The 25,302-nt window shown below is 37.1% G+C and overlaps 1 protein-coding gene across 3 annotated transcripts in view; it reads right to left on the bottom strand.

Annotated features, from left to right (window-relative positions):
- LOC134839181 (branched-chain alpha-ketoacid dehydrogenase kinase-like) overlaps positions 1–25,302 on the bottom strand; it is a 557,313-nt gene that overhangs the window by 467,488 nt on the left and 64,523 nt on the right. The window contains exons 10-11 of one of the 3 annotated variants that reach the window (XM_063854648.1): positions 23,285–23,450; positions 22,867–23,204 (exon numbers count right to left, since the gene is read on the bottom strand). The exons of 1 other annotated variant lie outside the window; for it this stretch is intronic. In XM_063854648.1, the coding sequence (XP_063710718.1) occupies positions 23,306–23,450 (145 nt within the window). In that variant the 3' untranslated portion in view covers positions 22,867–23,204; positions 23,285–23,305. Of the gene's footprint in view, positions 1–22,866; positions 23,451–25,302 lie in introns of those variants that run through there. One more of the 3 variants, XM_063854647.1, reaches the window with a different exon arrangement.

Here is a 25,302-nt window from a genome sequence, read left to right as displayed (position 1 = left end):
TTGGCACGACGCAATAAATAACTCTATTAGTAAGCACCGCTGTAACAACAACCGTAGTTTGAGTACTGACCAACTTAAGAGCCTTCTTTTGAGTTACAAGGAGAATATTACCGCTATTGTCTACTGTCGCCGCAACAGTACGGACAATATAGAAAAAGAGTTGAAAAAGACAGGTATTCTCGTTCTTAACATAGTTGAGGATTTTATCTCAAAGCGTAAGGCAAAAGACCAAATACTTATCGAAAAGTATAAAGAGCTGCACCAGCCCCCTTCCCTTGAGTTGAAGACTCTGTTGTTACTTAGACGATACAGTGCTGACCTGAAAGCTAAGAAAAAGCGGAACCGCTTGTCGCCTAAAAATCGTAGGGCGATTCACAATAGACTTAGAGTCGTTTATTTCTGAAATTATTAAGCATGGAAGTTAAGTTTCAGAAGAAGATTAAGAAGATGTTTGAGAAACGTAGCAATCTCGAAAAGGAACTTTATAAATGCCTTGAAAAAATTTTAGAATACATAGACAGTCAGAGTCGTTGCTCAAAAATTGATACCTATTTTGAAAAACGTAGGAACTATATAGAACAAGCGGTCGAGGTAAATAATGAGTTGACTGATATGGCTGCAAAAAGTGCCAAACCCGACGACTTGATACCGGCACAGGATATGTGGCTTCATAAATTGACTCAAAGCAACGATAAAGTTTATCAGGAAGCTATCACATATAAAACAAGTTTTGAGGCAGTAACAGAGCCGGACAACATAGATAGCCGCTCAAAAATTTCTCATCATTCTGGAAAAAGTGAAAAACCCCAGTCGCATAAAACAGATACCCGCTCTAAGTTGTCATACCGAAGCAGCCGACAACAGCAATCGGGTTCTCAGAAATCTAGTCGTTGTACCGCCGCTCCGACGAAAACACTTTCTGAGAAAAAGCGCGATTTAATTATTTTAAAGAAACAACAGGAGGAATTTGAGGGGCAGGCAAAGGTGTCATTAAGACTGAAAAAGCAACAAAACAAGATGAAACAATATTTTTTAGAACAACAAAGCGGTTTAAACTTGGAAGAATTGGCTGAAGAACACAGGAAAAAACTGGCAGAAATTGAGTTGAAAGGGCTTGAGTTAGAAGATGAGTTGTCGGAAATCAGCGAGAATGCTGAGGAAAGTGGTTTAATTCGAATTTCTCCACAATTAACAATAGACGAAAAGGATCGTACGCGTCACTGGGTCGAATCTGTTGACCACAATTAGCCTGACTCTGTTTTAGTTTCCAATCAAGAGCAGCACGTTCGTTCGACAGCTCCTGAGGAAACTTATCCTGCATCAACAATTTACATGGTCTCATCAAGTTTTACAGGAGTGAATAATGTCAAGGCAGCTTCTAGTGATCCCGGATTGTGTTTCAGTAACCACATTTACGGACAACGACATAATTTGTTGAATTTGGTCCAATCGCAGATTTCTGTTAACAATTCATTAGGCTTACAGCAGGTCATTCAACCTGTTTCTAGTAATTTGCCTCAGCAAAATTTTTGTAGACTCATCCAGTGCTAGGTAATCCAAACACAGGGTCAGTAGTCCCGGTAACTTCTGAAAACAATTTTGCTCCGACAACATCTGCAGACGTTCCTTCTGGTGTAGCACCGTTCGTTCCTGCATCAATAACAACTAATCAGGTTTCTTTAAGTCATCAAACTACAGGATCAGTAGTAACTGTCTACCAAGCACCTTTAATCCCATCACAACAACATATGGGTGTTCCCGTTAGTAGTTATAACTTTTCAAGTGACCACTATAATCCTTATAGTAATTTGTGGAGACCAGCTGTTGCTGCCCCTTTAATGTCAGCTCAACAACACTACGTTCTTTCGACAACTGTTTTTTCCGCAGTAATTCCAATTGTTCCTCCGAATAATTGCGTTCTGTATACGAGTGGAGGGACTGTGTTCTTTGCGCAGCCTAAAAACGTTTCACATGCTAATCAACCGTTCGTTCCTGATTATCACGGTAATTCTTCGAGTTTTACAGCGCCGACTCCCGGTAATTCACCTGGTGCAGACGTCGATTGTCCGCTTATGACACGAGAGTTGGTTAATATACTCATGCATAGCCGAAAAGATTATCTCTCTGAGTGGAAGCTGACCCCGTTCGATGGCAACCTACTTAATTGGCATGAGTGGTTTGAGCAGTTCATATCGGCGGTCAATTCAGCCAGACTCAGGGACGATGAAAAGCTTACCTATCTGAAAACGCTCGTAGTGGGTAAAGCACAATCCGCAATTGCTGAGTATAGCTATAGCGGAGTACTATATAAAGACGCATTAGCAACTCTTCAAAGAAAGTTTGGGCAGCCGCATGCTGTAGTAGGGGCTCATCTAAAAAAAATTGAGTAATTTTCCGCCGCTGAAAATGCATAACTCGGAAAATGTAATTGGCTTTTCCTCTACAATTTCTGGATTTGTTGCCGTATTCAAGTCTCTATCTTTTAACGATGACCTGAAAAGTGTTAACCAACTAAATCAGGCTGTGAGTAAGCTGCCTCCAAACCTTAAGGAAGCATGGTCAATGCAAACCGTAAGACGTCAGTGGCAGCGACCAACTCCGCTAGATTACAACGAATGGCTTAAAAAAAGCGGATTGTCATGAGAGGCTAAAAACAATTAATTCTAAAATTAAGTCTGAAGAACCAGTGAAGCAAAAAGTAGGTACGAAAGTGTTTGCTAGTAATGCAAAAGTAAGTGATAAGACTAAGGAAAAACCAAACTTCCCTCCATGTTCTCTATGTAAAGGTCAACACGCTCTTTGGAATTGCGCCGTATTCAAAGAAACAAACGCTACGCAGCGAGAAAAACATGTAGCCGAACAAAAGATTTGCTTTGCGTGTTTACAGAGCAATCACAGTTTTCGTAATTGTAGCAAGGCCAGAAAGTGCCCCAAGCCAGACTGTGAAAGCACGCACAACGTGCTCTTACATGGAGCTGAGAAAATTTTTTCTCCTAAGGATACTAAAAGTTCCCCGGCGTCAGGTAACGCAAACACTAAACATGTATCGATTAACGCTGCCGTCGGCAATATTCATAGCCAGGAGTCAACTAAAGGCCTCCTGCCAGTTGCATCACTTGCCGTCTCTTCGGATGCGACGATTAATAATGCCCTAGCTCTTTGCGATAGTGCTTCCACGCACTCATGGATATCCGCCGATCTCGTAAAACGCCTCCATTTGGTTGGCACTCCCGTTAACCTCACCATAAATGGATTCAATTCCACGAGCATGATGAAAACTCATCAAGTAAGTTTTCAAGTTTCCGCCGAAACGAATAATAGTGACTTTTCGTTTTCTTTTCAAGCTTATGTTAAGAATCATATTCGCATTGAGTCGGATAGCATAAGTATTCCTGAATTACAGGAAAAATACCCGCTGTTGGCTCCCATTAAACCTAAACATTATAAGTATGAGGAAGTCGAAATAATTATTGGACAGGATTTCTACCATGCCATAAGACTCGTTGAGTACCTTCTGGGGGAGGACTCTATTTCACCGTGCGCCGTACGCCTTCCGATACGTTTGGTTTTAAGTGGTCCGTTACCGCCGTCCTTTAAGTCGAACTCGTCTTGCTTTAAGTGTGTTGTCGAAGACATGTCTCTTGCGGACCAAATTAAACTTGGTATGAGTTGGAGTCATATGGAGCCTTCAAGCAGGTAGATGCCCGTTCCGCCGCCGACAAACCCGCTTTGTCTGTAATGAAAAATGACACCTTTCACGATGGTGAGAGTTACATTGTACCAATGCTTTGGAACGATAAAGAAATTACTTTATCTAATAACTATTTATCCTCCTTAGCTCAATTAAAGTCTTTGTAAAAGAGGCTAGACAAGAATCCGTCGCTCCGTGAGAAGTACGCCGAAACAATTAGAGAAGATATACAAAAAGGATTTGTCATAACCGTTACGGCACACGATCCCAAATCACGAGCCGATCGTGAGTGGTATCTCTCGCATCACCCGGTGTTGAACCCGAATAAACCCGGTAAGGTGCGCCGAGTCCTCAATGGGGCATCGAAGTGTCATGGCGCTTCCTTGAACAAATCTTTGTTGGTTGGCCCGGATCTCCGTATACCGTGAAGGCTCGCCTTCTATTAAAAGATATCTGGCGAATCAGCGGTCAAAATGGGACGATGATCTCCCACAGGAAATCAAAAAGCAATTCCTTGAGTGGCACTCAGGTCTTCATTTGTTAGGTTCTCTGACAAAACCTCGCAGCTATTTCACTGAACCATTCGACCAAATAGAACTTCACATGTTCGGTGATAGTTCGCAGGATGTTTTCTGTGCCGTCGCTTTCCTTCGTGCGCGACTTGCTAGCTCGCATCAGACCGAATTAGTCTTTCCGTTTGGCAAAGCCCGCGTCGCGCCGCCGAAAGCGCTTTCTATTCCAAAGTTAGAGCTTCAAGCGGCTCTTCTTGCAACCCGCTTGAAAGAAGAAATTTTGAAAAGTCTTACTTTCAAAGTTACGGATATTTTCATGTGGACAGATAGTACCACTGTTTTTCAAGGCTTAACTCTTGTAATAAACTACCCGTTTTTGTTGGTAATCGCACTGGTAAGTTTCTGGAGTCTACCACCACTGATCAGTAGCATCACATAATTAGCGATGATAATCCAGCTGATACCGGTACACGAGAGATTTCTTTGGAAGCCCTCAAGGAAAGCAGCTGGGTTAATGGCCCTAGTATACTGAGAACGACTGATTGGCCGTTCAAGCCCGATACAAGTGTTATTGATAAAATAAGACTCAAAGGACCATCATGTGATATCGACATATTTGTCTAGAAAATTCGTCAAATTTTGTCGTCAATGTTTTGACAGAGAAAAATCTTCCCTTCGGAAAATGGGAGGAATTCAATTCAATTGTAAAATACAAACGCACAGTAGCATTTTTGTTAAGATGGCTGCCATCCCATAAATATTTCCGTCGAGTATATTAGAAATTACAGACCCGTGTGAAATGGATATTGCTGAACAGAAGCTCATTAACCTGTCCCAGGGTAAGACATTCCCTATTGAGCTAAAACTACTAAGATCCGGTAAAGTTATCACGAGGAATAGTCGGATCACCAAGTATTCGCCGTTCATTGGACCAACTGACATCCTTCGCTCGACTGGGCGCATCAGCCACTTGGTTAATTCCGATTTCGTTAGTAAGCATCCGATTATACTTGATGCACGTCACGCGGTTGTTTGGTTTTTGGTTAAACACTTGCACGTTAGGAATTTCCATCAAGGCTTGGATTACATGCGTGCGGTGGTTAATTTGAAATACGTTGTGTTAAATTTGCGATGGTTGCTGCGAAACATAGAAAATACTTGCGTTGCGTGCCGAAAACGCAAAGCGCAAACCGTAACTCATATTATGGCTGATCTGCCCATTGAAAGGCTGGGTTACAAGCAACCTCCTTTTTCTAACGCAGGTGTCGACTACTTTGGGCCGTTCCTAGTTCCAATCCGGAGAAGTACGGAAAAGAGGTGGGGTTTTTTGTTCACCTGTCTCACCACTAGAGCGGTGCACATTGAAGTGGTCCCCTTGCTCGACACAAGCTCTTGTGTGATGGGCGTGAAGAGGTTTATTGCATTTTGCGGTACTCCGACTACCATCATGTCTGACAACGGCACTAACGTTGTTGGCGCTCAGAAAGAGCCCTTAGCTTGCGTTGAGAGTTGGAACAAGCTCGCACTTGCTGTTTTTGTTCAGAAAGGGATCAAGTAGAAATTCAATCCACCCAGCGCACCGCACCATGGTGGCTCTTGGGAGCGATTAGTCCGGAGTGTCAAGCGCGTTTTGTATGACATCCTAGGCAACAGAAGAGTAACTGAAGAAGTTCTAAGAACCACGCTGTGCCTTGTTGAGCAATCATTTAACGCTAGACCGATAACAACCGTTAGTTCCAATCCGCTAGATCTAGAGACGTTGACCCCGAATCATTTTATCCTTGGTCAACACACAGCGAGTTTTCCGTCGCTAAGTTTCGAAGAAAACTTCGACCATAAAAAGCGGTTAGCCAGAGCGCAATCATACGCTAACGCAATATGGACACGGTGGATGCGGGAATAGGTTCCTTTCCTCAATAAGAGGGCAAAATGGCACAACCAGTCAAACGTTAAGTTGAAAGCCGGCGAACTGGTTTGGGTCATAGAGCCTGACACTCCACGTGGACATTATCCACTCGCACGTATCCTAAAACTGCACTATGGCAAGGACAGATGCGCGAGATCCGCCGACATAAAGACCGTTACGAGTGAACTGACCCGCCCGACCGTAAAGCTCGCTCCCGTTCTTCCTTGTTTAGGGGTGGAGGATGTTGTAGCGCAAATGTAAGCGAGAGTACAAATGCATGTAAATGCATATAAACGCAAATATAAAACAAGAATATAAATGCATATAAAATAAGCACAGTTGGCCGAATGGCCTACGCTAACGTACTGACAGTTGACGTAGGTTCGAGTCCCCCACCTGCTAATGTAATAATATACTAAAAAAGGGGGTTATATCCTATTTGTTCTGTTTTTTGATTCTAATTCGGTTCAGCCTTGATTAAGGCTGACCGCTAAAAAAGAGCAATTTGTCTCAAGGACATTACCGACCGGTTTTTATGGCTAGGTTGCGCCAATTTGTTATTGAAGCTGTGAATTGGTGATGAATATTATTGAAGTTATGATATTATACTCGACCGAAATGACGATAAGCTTTTGCCGATAAATTCTCTCGTTAAATTCAAACATTCGACTTCATATTTTTGATTTACGGAGATTAGGCGCACACCCGCTGTTATCAGAAGTCTCTCTGCCCCCACCCCGTATTCCGCTGGAAAAAGGAGCATCCCCCTCTCTGCCGCCCCTACCACTGTTTGCTAGTCGCTGCTTCTAAAAGCACAAAACATCTCGATTTAACTATATTTATTCAAACTATTAACCGGAAATTTTCACTTGTATCTTTCAGCCAACTATTGAACTGTAATATGCGTGCTGAGCATCTCAATACTTTCATTCTAAGAGTTGATGCCTAACGTGAGGCGTAAACTCGGTATCAGCACGAGTAATATTATCGATTTGAACTAAGCTAATAAAGCGGCACACTCCCTCGAGTTGCCGTTGATGGAGGCTGAAGTTCAAGGCGATAGGGTTGCTGGCTGATCCGATTTTATCCACAACATCTAAATTATCTATAACCAAAAAATTTTGCTATGGAGGCGAAGAAACTGTCGTCCAAATAAAAACTTGTTTACGTTAAAAAACCGATTTTTGAATCCATAACCTTATGTTTTTTTTGGGCAACTCTCCCTATCCATAAAAACCAGTTACGAATAGGTAAGTGCAGTTTAGGTATGTGTTTTTATGAAAAGTTGTTCTCGCTCATGAATTTGGAGTCTAAATTAAATGATTTGTCTTACGAATTAAAACAATAGATTTAGTGAATCGATCTTTGTTACTATTTTCAAGTTTTTTGATAATTGCGCCGGATTTTAATTTAAAAAACCTGTTTTCAATTGAGCCTAAAAACTGATCAGGTACTTTTCTTCACTTTAGCTGGATGGGATTTAATGCTCGCGAAATGGTTGCTTCTTGATTTTTCCAATTCGAAAGAATAACTTCTGAAAATAATATCTCTGTCTCAATTTTGAGAAAAAGTAGGGTTTTATGGAATCAAGTGACCTACTGGGTTTTAGTGAAATCTGGTTTGGACAATTTTCTGGGCTACTTTAATTCCGACTTTTGGAGAATGTCGTTTTCTCGAATATTTTTTTTCATGATTTTCAGTCAGAAAGAAGAAGCATCCTTTATCATAGAGAATATCGTAACCGAGAAAAGGCGTATCTGATTATTTGATTATGTGTGTCGGTGAAACCCAGTTTAAGTTTTTAGTTATTTGATCCACTAGATTTAAGTTTGTGTAGAGCCCTCCTCTTTAAAAATCTCACAAAACTGGCTGAGTCAAACTGAATATTAAAACAAACCTGAGTTTCGTTTCCCGAAGCCATCTTCAACAATTTTTCCTGTTGCATTCCGTTTTTGTCGTAAAAACCCTAATTAGTTATTATAACAGTATAATTCGACGGATTTTTTTCGTCTGGGCTATTTTTATTTTGACTGCTTACAATGTTTAAATTTTTAGTTTTTTTTACCATGTTTAATTTTAGGCTTACAATTTTTCGTGAAGTGTCGTCTATATATAGAATTTTGGAATGTAACACTTTTAGGAGGACAGACAGGAAGGTGTTTTTTTGAAAGTTTTCTTTTACGCTCTATACCCAGATTTCCTCTCTTAATATTTAGTGCCAGTTCTCCATTGACACGAAATTGGCTTTTGCTGTTTTTAAGTACAAAGTGTACTGATGGATTGGAAATTTTATACATTTTCTTCGCTTATAGAAGCTGCGCTCAATGCTTCACACGGAGGTAGGATTTTTTTTGCAGGTAATTTTCTCAGGTTATTATATTTTTTTAGGTTGTCGACAAAAATTTCTTTTATCCAATCTTTGTCTCCCCTGGTTATGTCGCATTTCTTTGATTTTTCTCTCAAAGCGTCGAAGAGATTGTTTCTAGCATTTTGTTGTTATTTTGGTCCTTTTTTAGGAGTTTGTGTCTTCGACGATTTGGTATATTATTTTGAGGAATGCAATTGTTATAGTTTCCAAGTTTGTTTAAATGGAATCTGGAGGATTTTGACTTCAATGAATATCTGGCTAAAAATTATTTTTTCAACTGATTAGAAAGTTAGTTAAGAAATTTTTTCTGTCTCCTCTAGACGCATTTCCTTCAGCTTCTTGAATTCTGCTTTTTTGTAAGCTGATTCTTCGTAACCGTATCGTTTTCGTTCTGCCAGGTTTTTTTCCAACCTGCCGTTTTTGGTCTTCAGTTTTATTGCCCTCTAAGTGTTTTCGAAGATAAGCGGAATTGTAGGATTTTCTTTCATTAGATATAGCAGATGATCTATGTCGATATTATTTTTTGTTATGATTTTTAAGAGTGAATAGATCGCTCCAATCTTCCCATGGAGTTGCAGGGTCTATTGTGTGATTCTGCCAGAATTGTAAAAGGTCTCTCACGTTCGACTCGTTATTGCTTGACTGCGTCATGATAAGTTAATCTAATGCTAAAGCTAAATAATTTTTTTGAAAAAAAGACAAGTGTAAGTTAAAAAAGGTGAATTACTTGATCAGTAAAGCATTAAATTAGTAATTATCAAGATCATTCGGAAGGAGTGGGTTAGGTTGAAGATCAGATAAAGACATGATAAAAGACTAATTTATATGAATGATATCAAATCAGATGACACACTACCAAATTACTGCAAAAAAAAACCAAACTTTTGTTATTTTAACACAATTTTTTAAGAAACACTCGAGGTAACCGAAAACTAATTTAAAACACGAAAAACAACCCTTTTATGCACAAAACGGTCCTCAAGATTTTTTTTATTGTGCTGTACGTAAAAGACGAAAAACATGACGAAAAACATTGACATCAATGCGTTAGCAGTAACTTTTTAGCCGGCTCAAATCTACCGATTCCTTCTTTTGCAATATATCTATAACTGACAAAGTTTGATCCAAAGCTCTGAAAGTCGAAAAACATACGGCACGTTTCAGAATTTAAAAGAGCGACAACCGTTATTTAATTTACAGGCCTCGAAACGTCGAAACTTGAAAGCAGTTTGGTCGGAAAATTGTTAGTGGACAAAATATTAAACTAAACTTGACATACCTTAAACTGAAATCTTATATTCAAGTGCCCAAAAATTGATTTTCAAAAATGCAAACTGTTTGAAGAGCTTTATAATGTTTTCCCCATTTGCATTGTACACTACACTGCGAACACCAAATTTCGATGAGTTCTAGTCGTTTTTTAAATTTTTTTGATTAGTCGGAGCGTATAAACGGAGTACATTACTCGCGAACTCATGGTCGTTTATATGCTGGCTGAGGCATGGTCATTTTTTTCAGAAAAATTTGCTAAAATTTATTTGCTGACAAAAATTAAGCAATTTTAACCATGGGAGAAGATGGAATGGCATGGGGTATACTGGAGTGGAGTAGATTGACACGGAAGAGATCAGAATAGGGCAGCTTATCCTGCGCCCATTTAATAAGATATATCAGATAACCAGGACATCAACATAATGCATGTGCCGAAATTTACCTCGAAAAAAACTAAATTGAACAAGGGGAGCCAATAGCACAGTAAAAAAGACAATGAGAACCGGTTTTGTGCAAGTTGCATTTAGCACATAAAAATCCGACTTAATATTTGTTTCAAAAACTCGACAAGGAAAACTTTTTTAGTTTTTTTTTCAGATTGACATTTTATGCGCATGGCGTATTGAAAGAAGCGAAAAAAAAGATTATAATAAGGAAAAATTAGACATAACCAACAACAGTTATCTTCAAAAATTAATTACAAACTAAGAAGGTTAAATAAGTCGAAATCTTTTTATTTTTAAAAATAAAATTTGCATGACAAGGAAGCTTTAAATAAAGCTTCAAACACTATATCTTTCCTGGCGTACAAACAAGTTTTTCACTGCTGAAAAAAAAACATTTTCGTCCTATTCTAAGAACTACGCTCGAGACTCTAAACCATTTTTTCTCGACACTGAAAAAAGTTTTTGAAGTTTTCTCAATTTTTCACCTAAAATTTGAAGATTCACTTAACTTTTTAACATTAAAACCTCGTAACCAGAACTAAAAGCTGAGTGGGTCTATTTTCGCTTAAGCAGGGGCACAACAGCGGTTCGCCTTGATGAGCTGTACAGCTCGTATGTTGGTCCTATCCCTCGTGGATAAATGATCTTAATCTAGCTGTGATCATTTGAGGAAATATTGTTTTATGTTCTTGGTCAATTCATTTATTGGCAAAGATCAGATGTATTGAAATTAATTCGAAATTTAAACTAATTTCCGATCAATCTTTTTTGACCTCTGGTAAGCTCTTATTGCTCTTCTGTGTCCGCAGGTTAATTGAGGGGACTACAAAACCAGCAGTTCATAAATGCAGCTGATGTTAGCAATTAACCAGGCGTGGTGTATTTTGAGTCAGTTGCTTCAAAGTAGATATATCAAATTAGCTGGTGTAATCATACCTACTTTCTTGGCCTTTACGTCCTTTAGGGATTTAGCAATTTTAAAATAACAAATATAAACTTTGGTCTAATTTGCTCCTATGAACTATCGGTTAATACCTTCGTGTTACCCTTAGGAGATTCCTTTCAAATTAGGCAGCAATCTTGACACTCAATCTATGTTCCCTCAGCGCCGTTTGAACTATACCACTTTACTAAATATACAAACTGGCTAAGCAACTTGAGCTCAAAATCAGATTAAAGAGATAGTTGTTTAGGCGTTTATGTTCAAAACAACGGTCAGTAATTCCTTGGTGAGTGAAGTTAGGACGGGTAAATAGCAAAAAAGTTGAATAACATGCGTTAGTTAGTGTCAACTTCAGGAGAAATTGCGGCAAAATTTCTATAATTGTTCTGAAAATTTGAGGGAACTCAATATTGGTAATGTCAAATAAAACAATTATAGACACAATAACTTCAAAATTTGACAGTTGTTTTTGTTAAAAACACCCAATTGTCCTTCAAATGCTAACAAAAAACTAAGATACATTTGTATGCTTTACGTCAATAAACCGATTTTTATGAGAAAAAAACATTAAAAAGGCAAAAATTATGTAGCTCCTAGATATTAATGAAAAGCACGACGACAAAGTTTAACCTAAGCTCAAAAATATGAAAATCTTCTGATTTTTTTTTCGTTGTTTCGTAGTTCTTGGATGCAGGCAAGCACTTGAATCTCATCAAGTACTTATAAGTAGTCTTAAAGCACGGATTTCGTCTATTCAGGAACTTGACATATACAGAATTATATTTTTTTTAATTATAATTTTGAGTGAAACTCAATAGATAAAATTACTTGGTATATCTCAATACGTATTATAATCTGCAATTTTGCAGCCGCTTAATCAATTGGTTTTCTCATCAGAAAAAAAAATGGGTTGTCATAATGGTCAATTTTCCAATGTGCTGTATAATTTGTCGTCCTTTAGGAATATGCTTCGTGATAACCTCGTCAATTTCTTTTTCACAAACACACGTGAGGCCGGCTTAAGGGCAATTAAAACTTTTAGGCCTACGACCTATCTAGTTGATGTAAAATATACTTGGTGATGTATTACATTCCACGCGCTTTTTATGCTCTCCTGAAAAAAGCGACTTAGGCTCGCTGAAAAAAAAAACAAGAAAGAGCATTTTGGCTAGATAGCATCTTCTGTGTTTTGGGAGACTCAGTAATTTGAAAGAAAAAACCAATTTCCTCGACCTAAAAAGACCAAAAAACACTTTCCGCCCCCTCGAAAAAAAAATCCGTTCCTCGGAAATGTTTTGCACTAAATTACCATTATGCTTAAAGTTACAAAATCATTCGCAACCCAAAAAAGTCTCAGAACTCACATTAGTCAGTTCATTGAAGCGAGTAAATGAACTATCCAACTCAGTCTCAACTTAGCTGAGGTAGCGATGAACTCAATTTGGTTCTATTTTGTTGGTTCCGCTATGTTGATTTGAGCGAGCTTGTTTCCGTCAAGAGGAAACAAAATGAGGCACTTACGTGAAAACAGACACCTCCCATAAATCAAGATGTATTTGGTTCCTGCGACAATTTTAGTGTGATTTAAAAGCTCCCAGGAGTCAAGTGTCTTGCTCAAAATTTGCAAATACATTAAAATCTTTCCACACCCAGGAAACCTAACACCACTTTCACCTAGAAGGGTACTTCAACTAGATATTGTTTCATTGTTCGATATTTGTTTTTTAAAGAGCAAAATACGTATTCAAGTCAATAACCACACTTCACCGAACAAAAAATAAAATAGCTTCAAACGTTACACAGGCGGAAATTCGCTTCGTACTTTTGCGATACAAGCATGAATGTCTGTGATTAAAAGCAAATGAAATGACAAATCTTAATAATAAAAAACTTTCAAAAAATCTTTTTGTCAAATAAATGCACTAAAAAAGTGCATAAAATAAATTCTGGAACGCAATTACTTACACCATTAGAAACTTCACAGGAGTCGAAGCTTCAAAAAAACCAAACTGCCGGAAATACGCTGACGAAAAAAGGCAGACAGACGATAGTCTAAATTTGCCCCAACAAATTTTCAGTTAGGAAAAAAAAAAGTTCCCGGCAGGAATTCAACTCCTTGACTTTGTTATCTCAAGCATGGGAAATTCCACTGCGCCAAAAATCAGTTGGATATTCATATTATAAAAAAGCAAGTAAAACACTTGCAACGTTTTCACGTGCGAATTCTGTGAACAAAATTTACGGGAAAAGATTCTGAAGCGAGTAAACGAACTTCAGAATTAAAACACTTGTAAGTAAAACACTTGTAACGTAAGTAAAACACTTGTAAGTAAAAGCCAGTAAAACACTTGTAACGTCTTCCCGTGCGAATTCTGTGAACAAAATTTACGGGAAAAAGAATCTAGTGCTCGGTTTCGGTTGCAACACACATGCTGATCGCAAGTGCACTAAATTATAATGTGATGCATTGTTTTAAATTCAAACATTTCCTCGCAGACTTGAAAAATGTTGTTTTATTCTCCTGTAATTTTAGGTTGGAAGAAAAAAGTTTTTTTTGTGAGTTTCAATGTTTGGCACTTTTACCAAAAACAATTTGGAGCATTTTGAAGTACTGATGCCCTGAAGTCAAACTATGAGTGGTCAAAAATAGCAAATTTGGAGAAACATTGTGATACTTGATTAGTGTGGAATTTTCAATTTTCTTCTAAGGTGTTATATAATTTGCGTAAAAAAGTGATCACTTGATAAAAAAAGTAGAAAACCAAAAACTTCAAATTTTTGTACCAAAACTACTTCAGACACCTTTAACGTCAGTCGGAATTTCCGGGTCTCCGTTTGATACCAGCAATCGTGTCTTATTCGGAAAATGTTTAGCCATTTCTTAGAAATGCTTCCGCACCAAAGTGATACTCCTTCAACCACTCGAGTAGAAGGTGGAGACAAAAACTATTCCCACAGCAAATAAGAAATACAAAAATCCGGTCGAAAATTAAATTTCGTGACAAACAGATGGTTTACTAAATCCGAAGTTAAGCTATGAGTAAGCCCCAACCCGGAACAAACTCAAAATCAAAATATAATTCATGGCGTTATCGGACCACTCAAGGTTAACAAAAATATTTCAGCTGAGTAAATGAAGTGTTGACAAAACTGTGGAAATAGATCGAATTTTCAAATTAAAAGCAAAACGCTTAGTGTTTTGCTTATATTTGTAGGTGTCTTGAAAAACTTTTGCATACAAAAGTTTATTCAAAACTCAAATCTAAAAAAAGTCTCTTTTTTCAAAGATTTAGTTTCCCTGTCCATTGTAAATTACAAGGACTTATTTCGGGTCCACTGACGCGCTAAATTGATAAAATATCTAGCGTAAATACTAGAATTGTTTAGGAAGTTTTTTCGCTTGAACATTACGAAGCCAGACTGTGCACTGGATAGGCGCACAGTTTTGTGTCTGTATGTGCTTGGATTCCAGAGACAAGTCTTTAAACATTTTAAAATTTTATGGTAACGATCAAAGGAAATGAAAGAACAAAAGAAGAACAAAGGGAGCCTCCTTGTTGCGGAATCAGCTTACAGTTTACAAAACGCACAGTTTGGCCTCGTAATGAATAAGCCGCCGCACATTATGCACGTTAAATGAAACTTGCATTTTCGTTCGTATTAATTACCTCAATTTAGCTAATTCCAAACTCCAAAAAAATCAAGAAAGTCACATGATAACTATGTTGTTGAATATGGGCTTGAAAAACCTCCAACTATATCATATCGTGCAAGAAATTAAACGTAAAAAAATTGGTCCGATTTACAAAAAACCACTCCAAACATAAGACAATCTGATCCTCATCCACAGATTTTCCCGACTAATGCACAGAACTATTAATTATGAAATGATCGGCTTCTACAAACTGCTTTCGGTTAAAACGGCCAAGTTTTAAATGAAATACGCCGGATACTTTTCGTAAAATGCTGAAAGTCAACAGAGAGGCCAAACGGAGCTTCGCACTTCTTGCAATACAACACAACATAAAAAAGCATAAGTCGAGAATAAAGTGAAAAATGTTGTTAAAAACTACATAAACCAAATATTTCGGATGTCTCGGTGAATGATCCCTAGGGCCAAATTAAAGCTGGAGGTACGTGTTTGATATTTTTTGATTTTATTATGCTGATGCGGGACGAAATGCGTAATTTCAAAAATTCGACTTTTCCCAAAAGCTTAGTTGTTTCTCTACTAAAATAAGTATGGACGAAAAATTTTGAGATTTTGGATTTTTTTTGAAGATTAAACTTTTCTTTTACAAAAAACTTGCCCAACCGCTTCATGATTGAAATTTTCATCAGTTGTGAGAGTACAAATTTTAAGAAAAATCAAAAAACTTTTTAAAAAAGAATCAAAAATTGAATTTCGGAAATCCGTAACATTTTTCTGCTAAAAGCAGGTCGTCGCCAGTATAATAGAGAGTATTCCCAAAATCCGGTTTCTCGATTGAAAACTTAAGCTTAGAACTGACACTGAACTGCGAGTAGAGCAAAAACAATTACAAAAAAACCGTCAAAGTTTCAAAACTTTCTCTTGTTTGAAGGCCAGATTTTTTTTCTGCAGAAAAACTGGACCTAGCAAATTATAAAGGTGACATTCGAACAACCTGATGGGGCAATTAAATCTATGATATCATTGATAGTTATTGAGAAAAAAAAATTCAACAAATCAGAAAGTTTCAGCAAATCATAAACGTGCGTTTCAGGCCCTGAAACGCACGTTTATGCATGTCTCAGGTCTTCCCCAGCATATTTTGATAATAAAACCAAAAACTTTATAAATTGGTTTTATTATCAAAATATGCTGGGGGAAGACCTGAGACATTTAGAACGGAGTTGAAATTTTTCTCTCAACTTAAGAAAGAAATGTCGGAAACTCTTTTGCATGTGCGAGTACGCCCAAATTCTTTTTACACAAACATTTATGGCCCTCGGAAAACTCAAAATATTGATTTTTGACGTTTTTTAATTTTTTAAATTTTCTCGAGAACTACTCTGCAAATCTTAAGTTTTTGGGTTCAATCGAAATTACAGGTTGGGCGAATATCTTCTGAAAAAATGGCTGCGCCCAATTGTTTTGAACAAAAAGCTATGATTTTTGGAAAAGTCATTGAAACCGAAAGTTCAATTTAAATAGCTTAATTTTTGAGAAAACGAAAAAAATCGAAAGAATTATTGGTTAAATATTCTCTCCACAAACTTTTTCAAAGGCGGTAGACAAATAGGTAAGACAAATCATAAACGTGCGTTTCAGGCCCTGAAACGCACGTTTATGCATGTCTCAGGTCTTCCCCAGCATATTTTGATAATAAAACCAAAAACTTTATAAATTGGTTTTATTATCAAAATATGCTGGGGGAAGACCTGAGACATTTAGAACGGAGTTGAAATTTTTCTCTCAACTTAAGAAAGAAATGTCGGAAACTCTTTTGCATGTGCGAGTACGCCCAAATTCTTTTTACACAAACATTTATGGCCCTCGGAAAACTCAAAATATTGATTTTTGACGTTTTTTAATTTTTTAAATTTTCTCGAGAACTACTCTGCAAATCTTAAGTTTTTGGGTTCAATCGAAATTACAGGTTGGGCGAATATCTTCTGAAAAAATGGCTGCGCCCAATTGTTTTGAACAAAAAGCTATGATTTTTGGAAAAGTCATTGAAACCGAAAGTTCAATTTAAATAGCTTAATTTTTGAGAAAACGAAAAAAATCGAAAGAATTATTGGTTAAATATTCTCTCCACAAACTTTTTCAAAGGCGGTAGACAAATAGGTAAGACAAATCATAAACGTGCGTTTCAGGCCCTGAAACGCACGTTTATGCATGTCTCAGGTCTTCCCCAGCATATTTTGATAATAAAACCAAAAACTTTATAAATTGGTTTTATTATCAAAATATGCTGGGGGAAGACCTGAGACATTTAGAACGGAGTTGAAATTTTTCTCTCAACTTAAGAAAGAAATGTCGGAAACTCTTTTGCATGTGCGAGTACGCCCAAATTCTTTTTACACAAACATTTATGGCCCTCGGAAAACTCAAAATATTGATTTTTGACGTTTTTTAATTTTTTAAATTTTCTCGAGAACTACTCTGCAAATCTTAAGTTTTTGGGTTCAATCGAAATTACAGGTTGGGCGAATATCTTCCGAAAAAACGGCTGCGCCCAATTGTTTTGAACAAAAAGCTATGATTTTTGGAAAAGTCATTGAAACCGAAAGTTCAATTTAAATAGCTTAATTTTTGAGAAAACGAAAAAAATCGAAAGAATTATTGGTTAAATATTCTCTCCACAAACTTTTTCAAAGGCGGTAGACAAATAGGTAAGACAAAAAGAGACCAGGGGAGTATGCAGGCACCTAAGAGTAGGTAGATTTTTTATGGATACCCTTTCTGAAAACCAGTAGAATTTTTAAGAAAATAATTTTTGGAAAAAGTGATTAAACTTTTCGAAGCGTCTCAAAACCATTAAATACAAAAACCCAATCCAATACATTTTCATAACAATTGTTTTTTATCAAACAGATAAAATAGACAATTGAGTAATTTCAAATAGTTGAGCATGAAAATGAGCATGAAAATGAGCATGAAAATGAGCATGAAAACAAGCATCTCGTAGCATCTGATATGAAAATTTAAAGCTTTTTCTCAAATTTGGTTAATTTTAGGTTAAAAACGATGAAAACAAAACTTGCGTAAAAATTTTGCATAAATAAAATGAGACAAATTGCTGGTGCCCAAAATTGTATCCTACTACAGATCATTTTCGGTTTCCTAATTCAATCGAAAAATAAGTTTGAGCTACTTGGACAATTTTTGACAAAACAAAATCGAAGTGAGTTTCCTATTTAGCACAACAAAAATTAAGGAAAACTGATATAAAAATAACCTCCAAAAAGGCAAAAGAAAATATTTGTCGTTTCATCTATTGCCTATCTAGCATAAACAAAAACAATTTTTCTAGATTAAATTGTAGAAAAAAAACTTTACTGTAAGAGGCTCACTTTGATTTATTTTTTAGCAATATTTGAGCCGACAGTCTAGCGCTATTTCTGATTATCTCCAAAAAGCGTAAACTGAATTATTGGGTCTCTATTTTGCGCTGGGGTCTTCCAAAACTTGTTGCACTATAAAGTCTGCACGAGTATAAAGACAAAGTTCCTTCAACCAACTTTTCGAACTGCGATATTTTTCAGCACCGCATTTCCCCTGTTAACGTGATTGCAAACTTTCTTTTTCTGTGTTAACTGCATCGTATATACACATGGTTATAAGCATGTTTAGGTCTTTACTTTTAATTTGAATAATTTTTCCAAAAAATCATGAGACAATTCGACGTTCTGGCACATGTAGTTACATAAGGTAAGCCTAAAGAAGTCAATACTTACTGTCAAGAGGTATCCAAAAACTGCTGGGCAACGCAATTTCAAAACCGTAGTCAAGTTATTCATCAGCTAGCATTGCTAACACTCGCCAAACTGGTTTTCAAAACCTGTTGGAGTCATTAACGTTTCTAAGTTGTTCTTTAACAATAGTTTTTAACTTGTTGTCATGAATTCCAAATATATCATCTTCTTGTTATTGAAACTTTATCAGTCCGAACTGAAAATTACCATGAGAAAACAAAACACATGTGCAGTTGACAGTCAGTAAAAGAGTTTATGTGCCCAAGTACGCCAAAAGATACTGTCGATTTTTGCCCTTTTTCCGAGTCTAGCTGAACTGTGTAGGCATGCCACTAATCGAATAACTAAAAAAAGTCAAGTTTAAGTCAAGCTCTCAACTTTCAAACATCCTAAAATTTAATTTAAAAACTGACAACAAAACGCAACTAACTTGGCTGAATTGAAACCTCAGAAAGGTCTTCAAATCAAATGCTAAGTATTTCAAACGTCACCCTTTTTCTTAACGTTCTAATTTCATGTTTCTTCTGTTTCTCTAGTTAATTCATGATTGCTTTCTTCTAGATAACTTAAATTTTCCATTTCACCTACTAATATTAGTGTTGCTGCCAAGTACGTGCATAAAGACGGGGACATTGGCACTCAACTACGAGAAAGAATCTACATTTTTGGATTTCGACTGTTATTTGCTTTTTTTTGTTGTTGAATTTGTTTATTCTGTGGATTGGTTTGTGTGTTACTGGATTTGAACTGGATGTTTTCGGACCTCTAACTGTTAGTTTGAACTGTTTTACTGCTTTGTTTTGTTAAATTTGCCTGTTACGAGAACACAAGTTTCAAAAATGAACTTAAATAGAAACGTCACTGAAAGTATTTTTGAAAACGCAATACAAGACGATACTCATTTGAAAGTGATTCAGACACGTTATTTAATACAATCAATGGATTAATTCCAAATAATGACGAGCTTGAAGTTGTTGAATGTCTGATGACAGATTTAGATACTATTATTAAGTACCAGAACGATTTTGTTATTAATTTAATAAGAGTGCGTAATGAAAATGCATTTCGCCTGATTGAAAACAGGAAAATTGAACTATTGAACGGCCCAGATTGAGTACAAACGCTATGCAATAAAGCAACGCTCAACATTCAATATTTCAATTACATCTTCGAGAATTCAAAGTAATGTTTCTACTCCGTCGCTCGTTCGATCTGCCCTTACTGCCAATCAGCATGTAAAATCACAGACACACAGCACCACAAACATCATCAACAATGACATAAAACATCATATTGCCCAGCCTCCTGGCATCAACAAGTGAATCCCCGTCTCCGCCGCTGTTTCGGCAGACATTGTCAAAAACTAGCAAAAAAGAGCCGCGATTTGTCAATCCCGAATCGCCAGCCGTCTTCACAACGAGCCTTTTCAACGGAAATCTTTCACATGTCGTAGACGAACCCCAGCAACATCATCTTATTCGCAAAAAGCACTGGAAATTTGAAGTCCCCTGATTATCAAGAGGGCTCCTAAACACACACACACACACAGCCCACCCGCTAACTAACAATGCAAATGCGTTCATGCCAGCCGGATCTCTCAGTCGCTTCGAAATCCAGGACTAATATTTCCAGCTACGACAACAGTTCAACTGCCGACAACTTTTGGAACGCAACCAGACGACGGAACAAATCTACATGGTCCCTCTGCAACCCAACGTTTCGACATTAGAACAGCAATTCAGCCAGCTCGCGACAAACTTTCAGCCGCATTCGAACAACAACTTGCCAAAACACCATTTATATGGATTTAATCATGAAACATATGGAAACCCAATTCTATCAGCATATTCTGAACCCCAATTTTTGAATCGGCAGCAGTCAACAGCTACTCTGCTTACCAGCAGCAGCTTTTAACAGTGACCTTCTCATGCCCACCCAAATGTTCGCTACTTGCAGCTACGCCGACGCGTGGAACTTTCAAGGAGCCACCAACCAACCTAGCACACAGCCCGAATCGCTTCATCAGCCAGGCGCCCCAGTTTTGATCAATCAGCAACAACTCTGGCAATCAATAATCACACAGCGGTCCCTTCTCGAAACACACCAGCAGCTCCTCAGCTACAACCATCAGCCAGCAATTGGAACCCCTCCAACTACCCAATTTTTGCCTCATTCATTTTTGAACAGCTTTGGATGTCATCCTCAATTACTGCAACCATCAATAAAACAGCAAACTACATGTTGTCAGCCAACGCAGCAGTTCCCGCATCATCTCACGACTCGACAGCCACTAACATTTCATCAACATTGCGATACACCAACAATACACCCTACAGCAATGCTTGCAACTACCAGACAGCCCGACGCCCATCATCAGCCTACGATTTCGAAAGTTCGATGGAGCTAACAACGGAATGCAACAGAGCCTCGTCGAATTATAACAAAACGACCACTTCGAACAGCAATGCCAACTGACCGGAATCGCCTGGAAATTCAAAACACCTTCAGCCTCTCTATTTGGTGGTTCTTGGGAAAGAATAACAAAGCCTTTCAAAGACTCATTCTACCAAGTTATTGGAACTAGGATACTTCATGACCAAACTTTGTCCAACTTCACTTGCGAGGTGGAAGCCGCAAAGAACTCAAGACCACTGACAACTGCCTCCTCTGACCCTACCGAAACTGAAGCCTTGACGCCATACCACATTCAACTAGGTCGACCTTCAACAATCTTACCCCCTGGTTTCATTTTACCTCGCACCCTCAACCAAAAGAAAATTTGGAAATAAGCTCAAGTTTGACCCAGTAATTTTGAAACCACAACCTCAGAGACTCTCTGCCAACACTGAATACACGAACTAAGTGGACACAGCCAACTGAGAATACCCAAACTGGAGATTTAATTTGGTTATTAGAATTTTGACAGCTTGCGGTCTTTGGTCCCTGTGACGGGCACTACGTACTTTTCCGGGATCAGATGGAACTGTTGGCTCATGCGACATTTAGACAAGCCGTTAAATTTTCCAAAGTTTTGGAAGAAGATACCTTACAAACTGTTTAATTGACTACGATGATAACTCAGCCATGATACAACTTAGAAACTCAGACAACTATCAGGACACTACTACATTTACAATATGAATTTTTAACCTGAAAATGGGCCCGGCCATGTGCATGCCATTAGCGCACAAACAGAAAAACTGAATGAAGTCAAGTTCACAACTTCGAAACAGCATAACTTTTTAACTGAAAACGCAATGCAACTAACTTAGCTGAATGAAATTCTCAGAAATGTCTTCAAATCAAAAGCTAAGTACTTCAAATGTCACCCTTTTTTAAACGTTGTTTCTTCTGTTTCTCTATTCAATCTAAGATTACCTCCTTCTAGATAACTTAACCTTTCCGTTTCCTCTACAAATCTAAGTGTTGTTGCCAGGTACGTGCATAAAGACACTGTAAGAAACGTGCATGAATTCAGGGTAACCAAAAACAAACACCGTTTCTTTTTTAATTCTTCGAATTCCAATTTAGTTACCGATGAAACTCGCCTATTTAAAGGGTTTTAATCTTCAAAAACTGTTTATGGGGCTTTTAAAAAGACAAATTTGAACTTTTTTGAACTAAAAAGCAAGCTCGATTTTTGCAAAATATGCAATTCTGTTATAACAAGGCGTAATTTTTGTTCAATTTTCTAACGCAACTTCAAAGCGCCAAAATCTTTAGATGAGAGTGAACTAGTTCTTAGTCTTTTTCCAGATAGAAATTCCTAACGAACAAATTAGCAAGTCCACAATCACTTCAATTAGCTCGCTGCACTTATATTGAGGACATTCAGATATGCATTTACAATTAAAATACATTTCTTTTGTTATTAGAGTATTTCAAAACTTTTCCTGAATAAAAAACGAAAAAAAAATAATAATCATGACCTATATAAGAGTCTGAACTGCGTTCATTGACTCTTAAACAATAAAAGACTGCTTAACAACACTGAAGATCTCAGTAGATATTAATTGACGAGCGCGCTCCAAAAAATGGATTTTCTATCACACTTCAAACAGGTTTAAAAGGCATTTTAGCGCATTCTTTCAAACAGCCATTTCGGCGCATTTTTTTGGCGAAATTAAGCATTTTTGAAGTAGCATGAAATAAAAAAACTTAAATTCATTTTTTTTTGAAAATTCTGCTGTTTGTGTTAGTCCGAGTTTCGCAACTGTTTGCGTCCAAGGCAATATTCCAAAACGAAAAGAAACAGAGCTGTTTCTACATTAACAAAAAGTCCAAATAAGTAAAACCAATTTCGAGTTGGAACTAAATAAATCGAAGCATGAATTGAATGCTTATTCAAAACCATCTATCTAGCTTCAGTTTTATGAATCTACTTCTCTTCAAACTTTCGAAGTTTTTTTTGCAATTCAAAGTTTTCAACTTCAAATATTGAGTTTTAATCTTTCTAAAATTGCGCATCCAAAATTAAGTTGTTTCAACATCGGCCGACCATCTTCGTAGAAATGTTGATAATCGAGCAGCATGAAAACATCGACAATCGTCAATAAAGAAATTTTGAGCCTTCGACGCCTCCAGAATATTGCAAACCTCTGTTAACTGTCTCAAAAGCTGGAGCTGTAAATACAACCGAAATTTTCGCTATCAAATTTAGAATTACAAAAATACCCAACTACGACTGAAGTAAAAAAAATAACAGATGCAGTTGGTTGCAGTCTTCATATTCTAAATGATTCGTTCTTGGAGTCAATGTGAGGCAGTTTGAGGTAGACGTCGCACCCGATGCCATACATGTTCTCTACTGTTAAGGATCCTCCCAGGTACTCAGCGTATGCCTTGCAAGTTGGTAGTCCGAAGCCATACCTGTAAAAAAACAGTCAATACTTCAATAACTTTTCTTAAATCTCAGGCGTGTGTAAAACTATTCAGATATATAGGTACCGACTCTTTTCCGACCAAGCTTTAAATCAGACTTTAAATCAAAAAAAATAAGTGTTAAAAGGTACTTATTGACCAGATAATTCGAGAAGATGATGTTAGAATAATGAAATGAAGACTAGAGCTCGACTGGAGGGCGACAATTCGTAACAGACGATCATTCGTAACAGGAAACAATTCTTATGAAGCGACAATTCGTAACAAGGCATGGCAAGTAGAATACGCTTGCTCCGCTGCGCTTACATCCGACACGCGAGGAACACTTGAGATTGTTTATTTAGGAGAGTAATATTATACAGACAGGTAAACAATAGACCGCATGTACAAATCAAACCCACCAAGGATCATGCAAAAAGCTATGCAGCTTATCGAGGCATGACCCTGAAAAAAACCTATGACAGAAGTTGCGAGATAATATCCGACTTGATGATTCAAAAAAATAAATCAATAAGATCTCCATTATCTTTAAGAACCAAGGAAAACAAGTTTTTGAAATGCTCATTTAGTTGATGCTCCGTTAATTGGTTTAGGTTATCTGGTATCAGCTCGTTTGATTTCAAAAAATTATAACATTTAAGAGACACATTTATGCATGAACGCTGCATTATTTGTGTTCTAGTTGTCATGCTTGGTAAAGTTTTTGCCACAGAGGCCCGAGTAACCCCATGATTATTTAGAGATTCCAAATTAAAAGTTTCAATGGGAGTTTTACCACGAAGTTGATTAAAAGTTTCTTTGAATATTTGTCTGAAATATCAGTCAAAAACGGTTTCAATCTCAAACGAATGTAGGATATATGAGGCATGATCAAATTTTCTCTTGAACCAAATAGTTTTAAAAATACGTTTTTGCATTAAAAATATTTTTTCTGATAGGCTTTTTGATGTTGCACCAAATGCAATTAAACTGTACGAAATGATTAACTTTGCACAGCAGTTATAAAATTTAACCGGCACATTTTTCGAGAAATAAATTCTACCCTCGAATAGTAAACCGTTAAATTTAGCTTATTTAGCACAAACACTTTTAATATGACTTTCAAATTTGAGTCTGTTGTCCATTGAATTCCTAAAATCAGAAACCTCGGCGAGTACATTATTCCCAAAAGATTGTTGCACCAATTACAAATTTTATTTAATTCTCTGGAATTTCGTTTTGGATGCAAACTTTTGAGCATCAACAACCGTTGTATCATCTGCAAATAATGTTAATTTAACGTTGCTGGCCGACGGCATATCATTTATGTATAGAAGGAACAGAAATGGTCCCAAAACTGAACCTTGAGGAACACCCTTTGTACATTCTCGCATTTTCGAGACCGATTGATTCGAATAAACATATTGATTTCTCTCTGTAAGATAGTTTAACATTAACTTGTGAATTTTCCCTCTGAACCGATATTGATAAAGTTTGTCAAGCAAAATTGTCCGATCAACTGTATCAAATGCTTTTTTCAAATCAATAAAGCAGGAGTAACCAAAGTTTTCATTATCAATTGATTCGCGAAAAAAGTCACTAATGGACAAAACGGCATAAGTACAGGAATGATTACTTCGAAAACAAAACTGATGCTTATCAATCAAGCTGTTTTTAGCGGCAAAAATGGATATGCGCTTGAAAATTAGTTTTTGAAAAAGTTTACTTTAACAAGACAAAAAACTAATGGGACGGTAGTTACCGGGTTCAGTTTTGTTGCCATTTGTATGCAATGGTAAAATTTTTGCAATTTTGAGAAAATTAGAAAAACACTATTTTGAAGCAGATATTAAATGTCGAT

Source organism: Symsagittifera roscoffensis, chromosome 2 (genome assembly GCF_963678635.1).
Source record: "Symsagittifera roscoffensis chromosome 2, txSymRosc1.1, whole genome shotgun sequence".
Taxonomy (NCBI): Eukaryota; Metazoa; Xenacoelomorpha; order Acoela; family Convolutidae; genus Symsagittifera; species Symsagittifera roscoffensis.
This window is presented reverse-complemented; position numbering and strand designations above follow the sequence as displayed.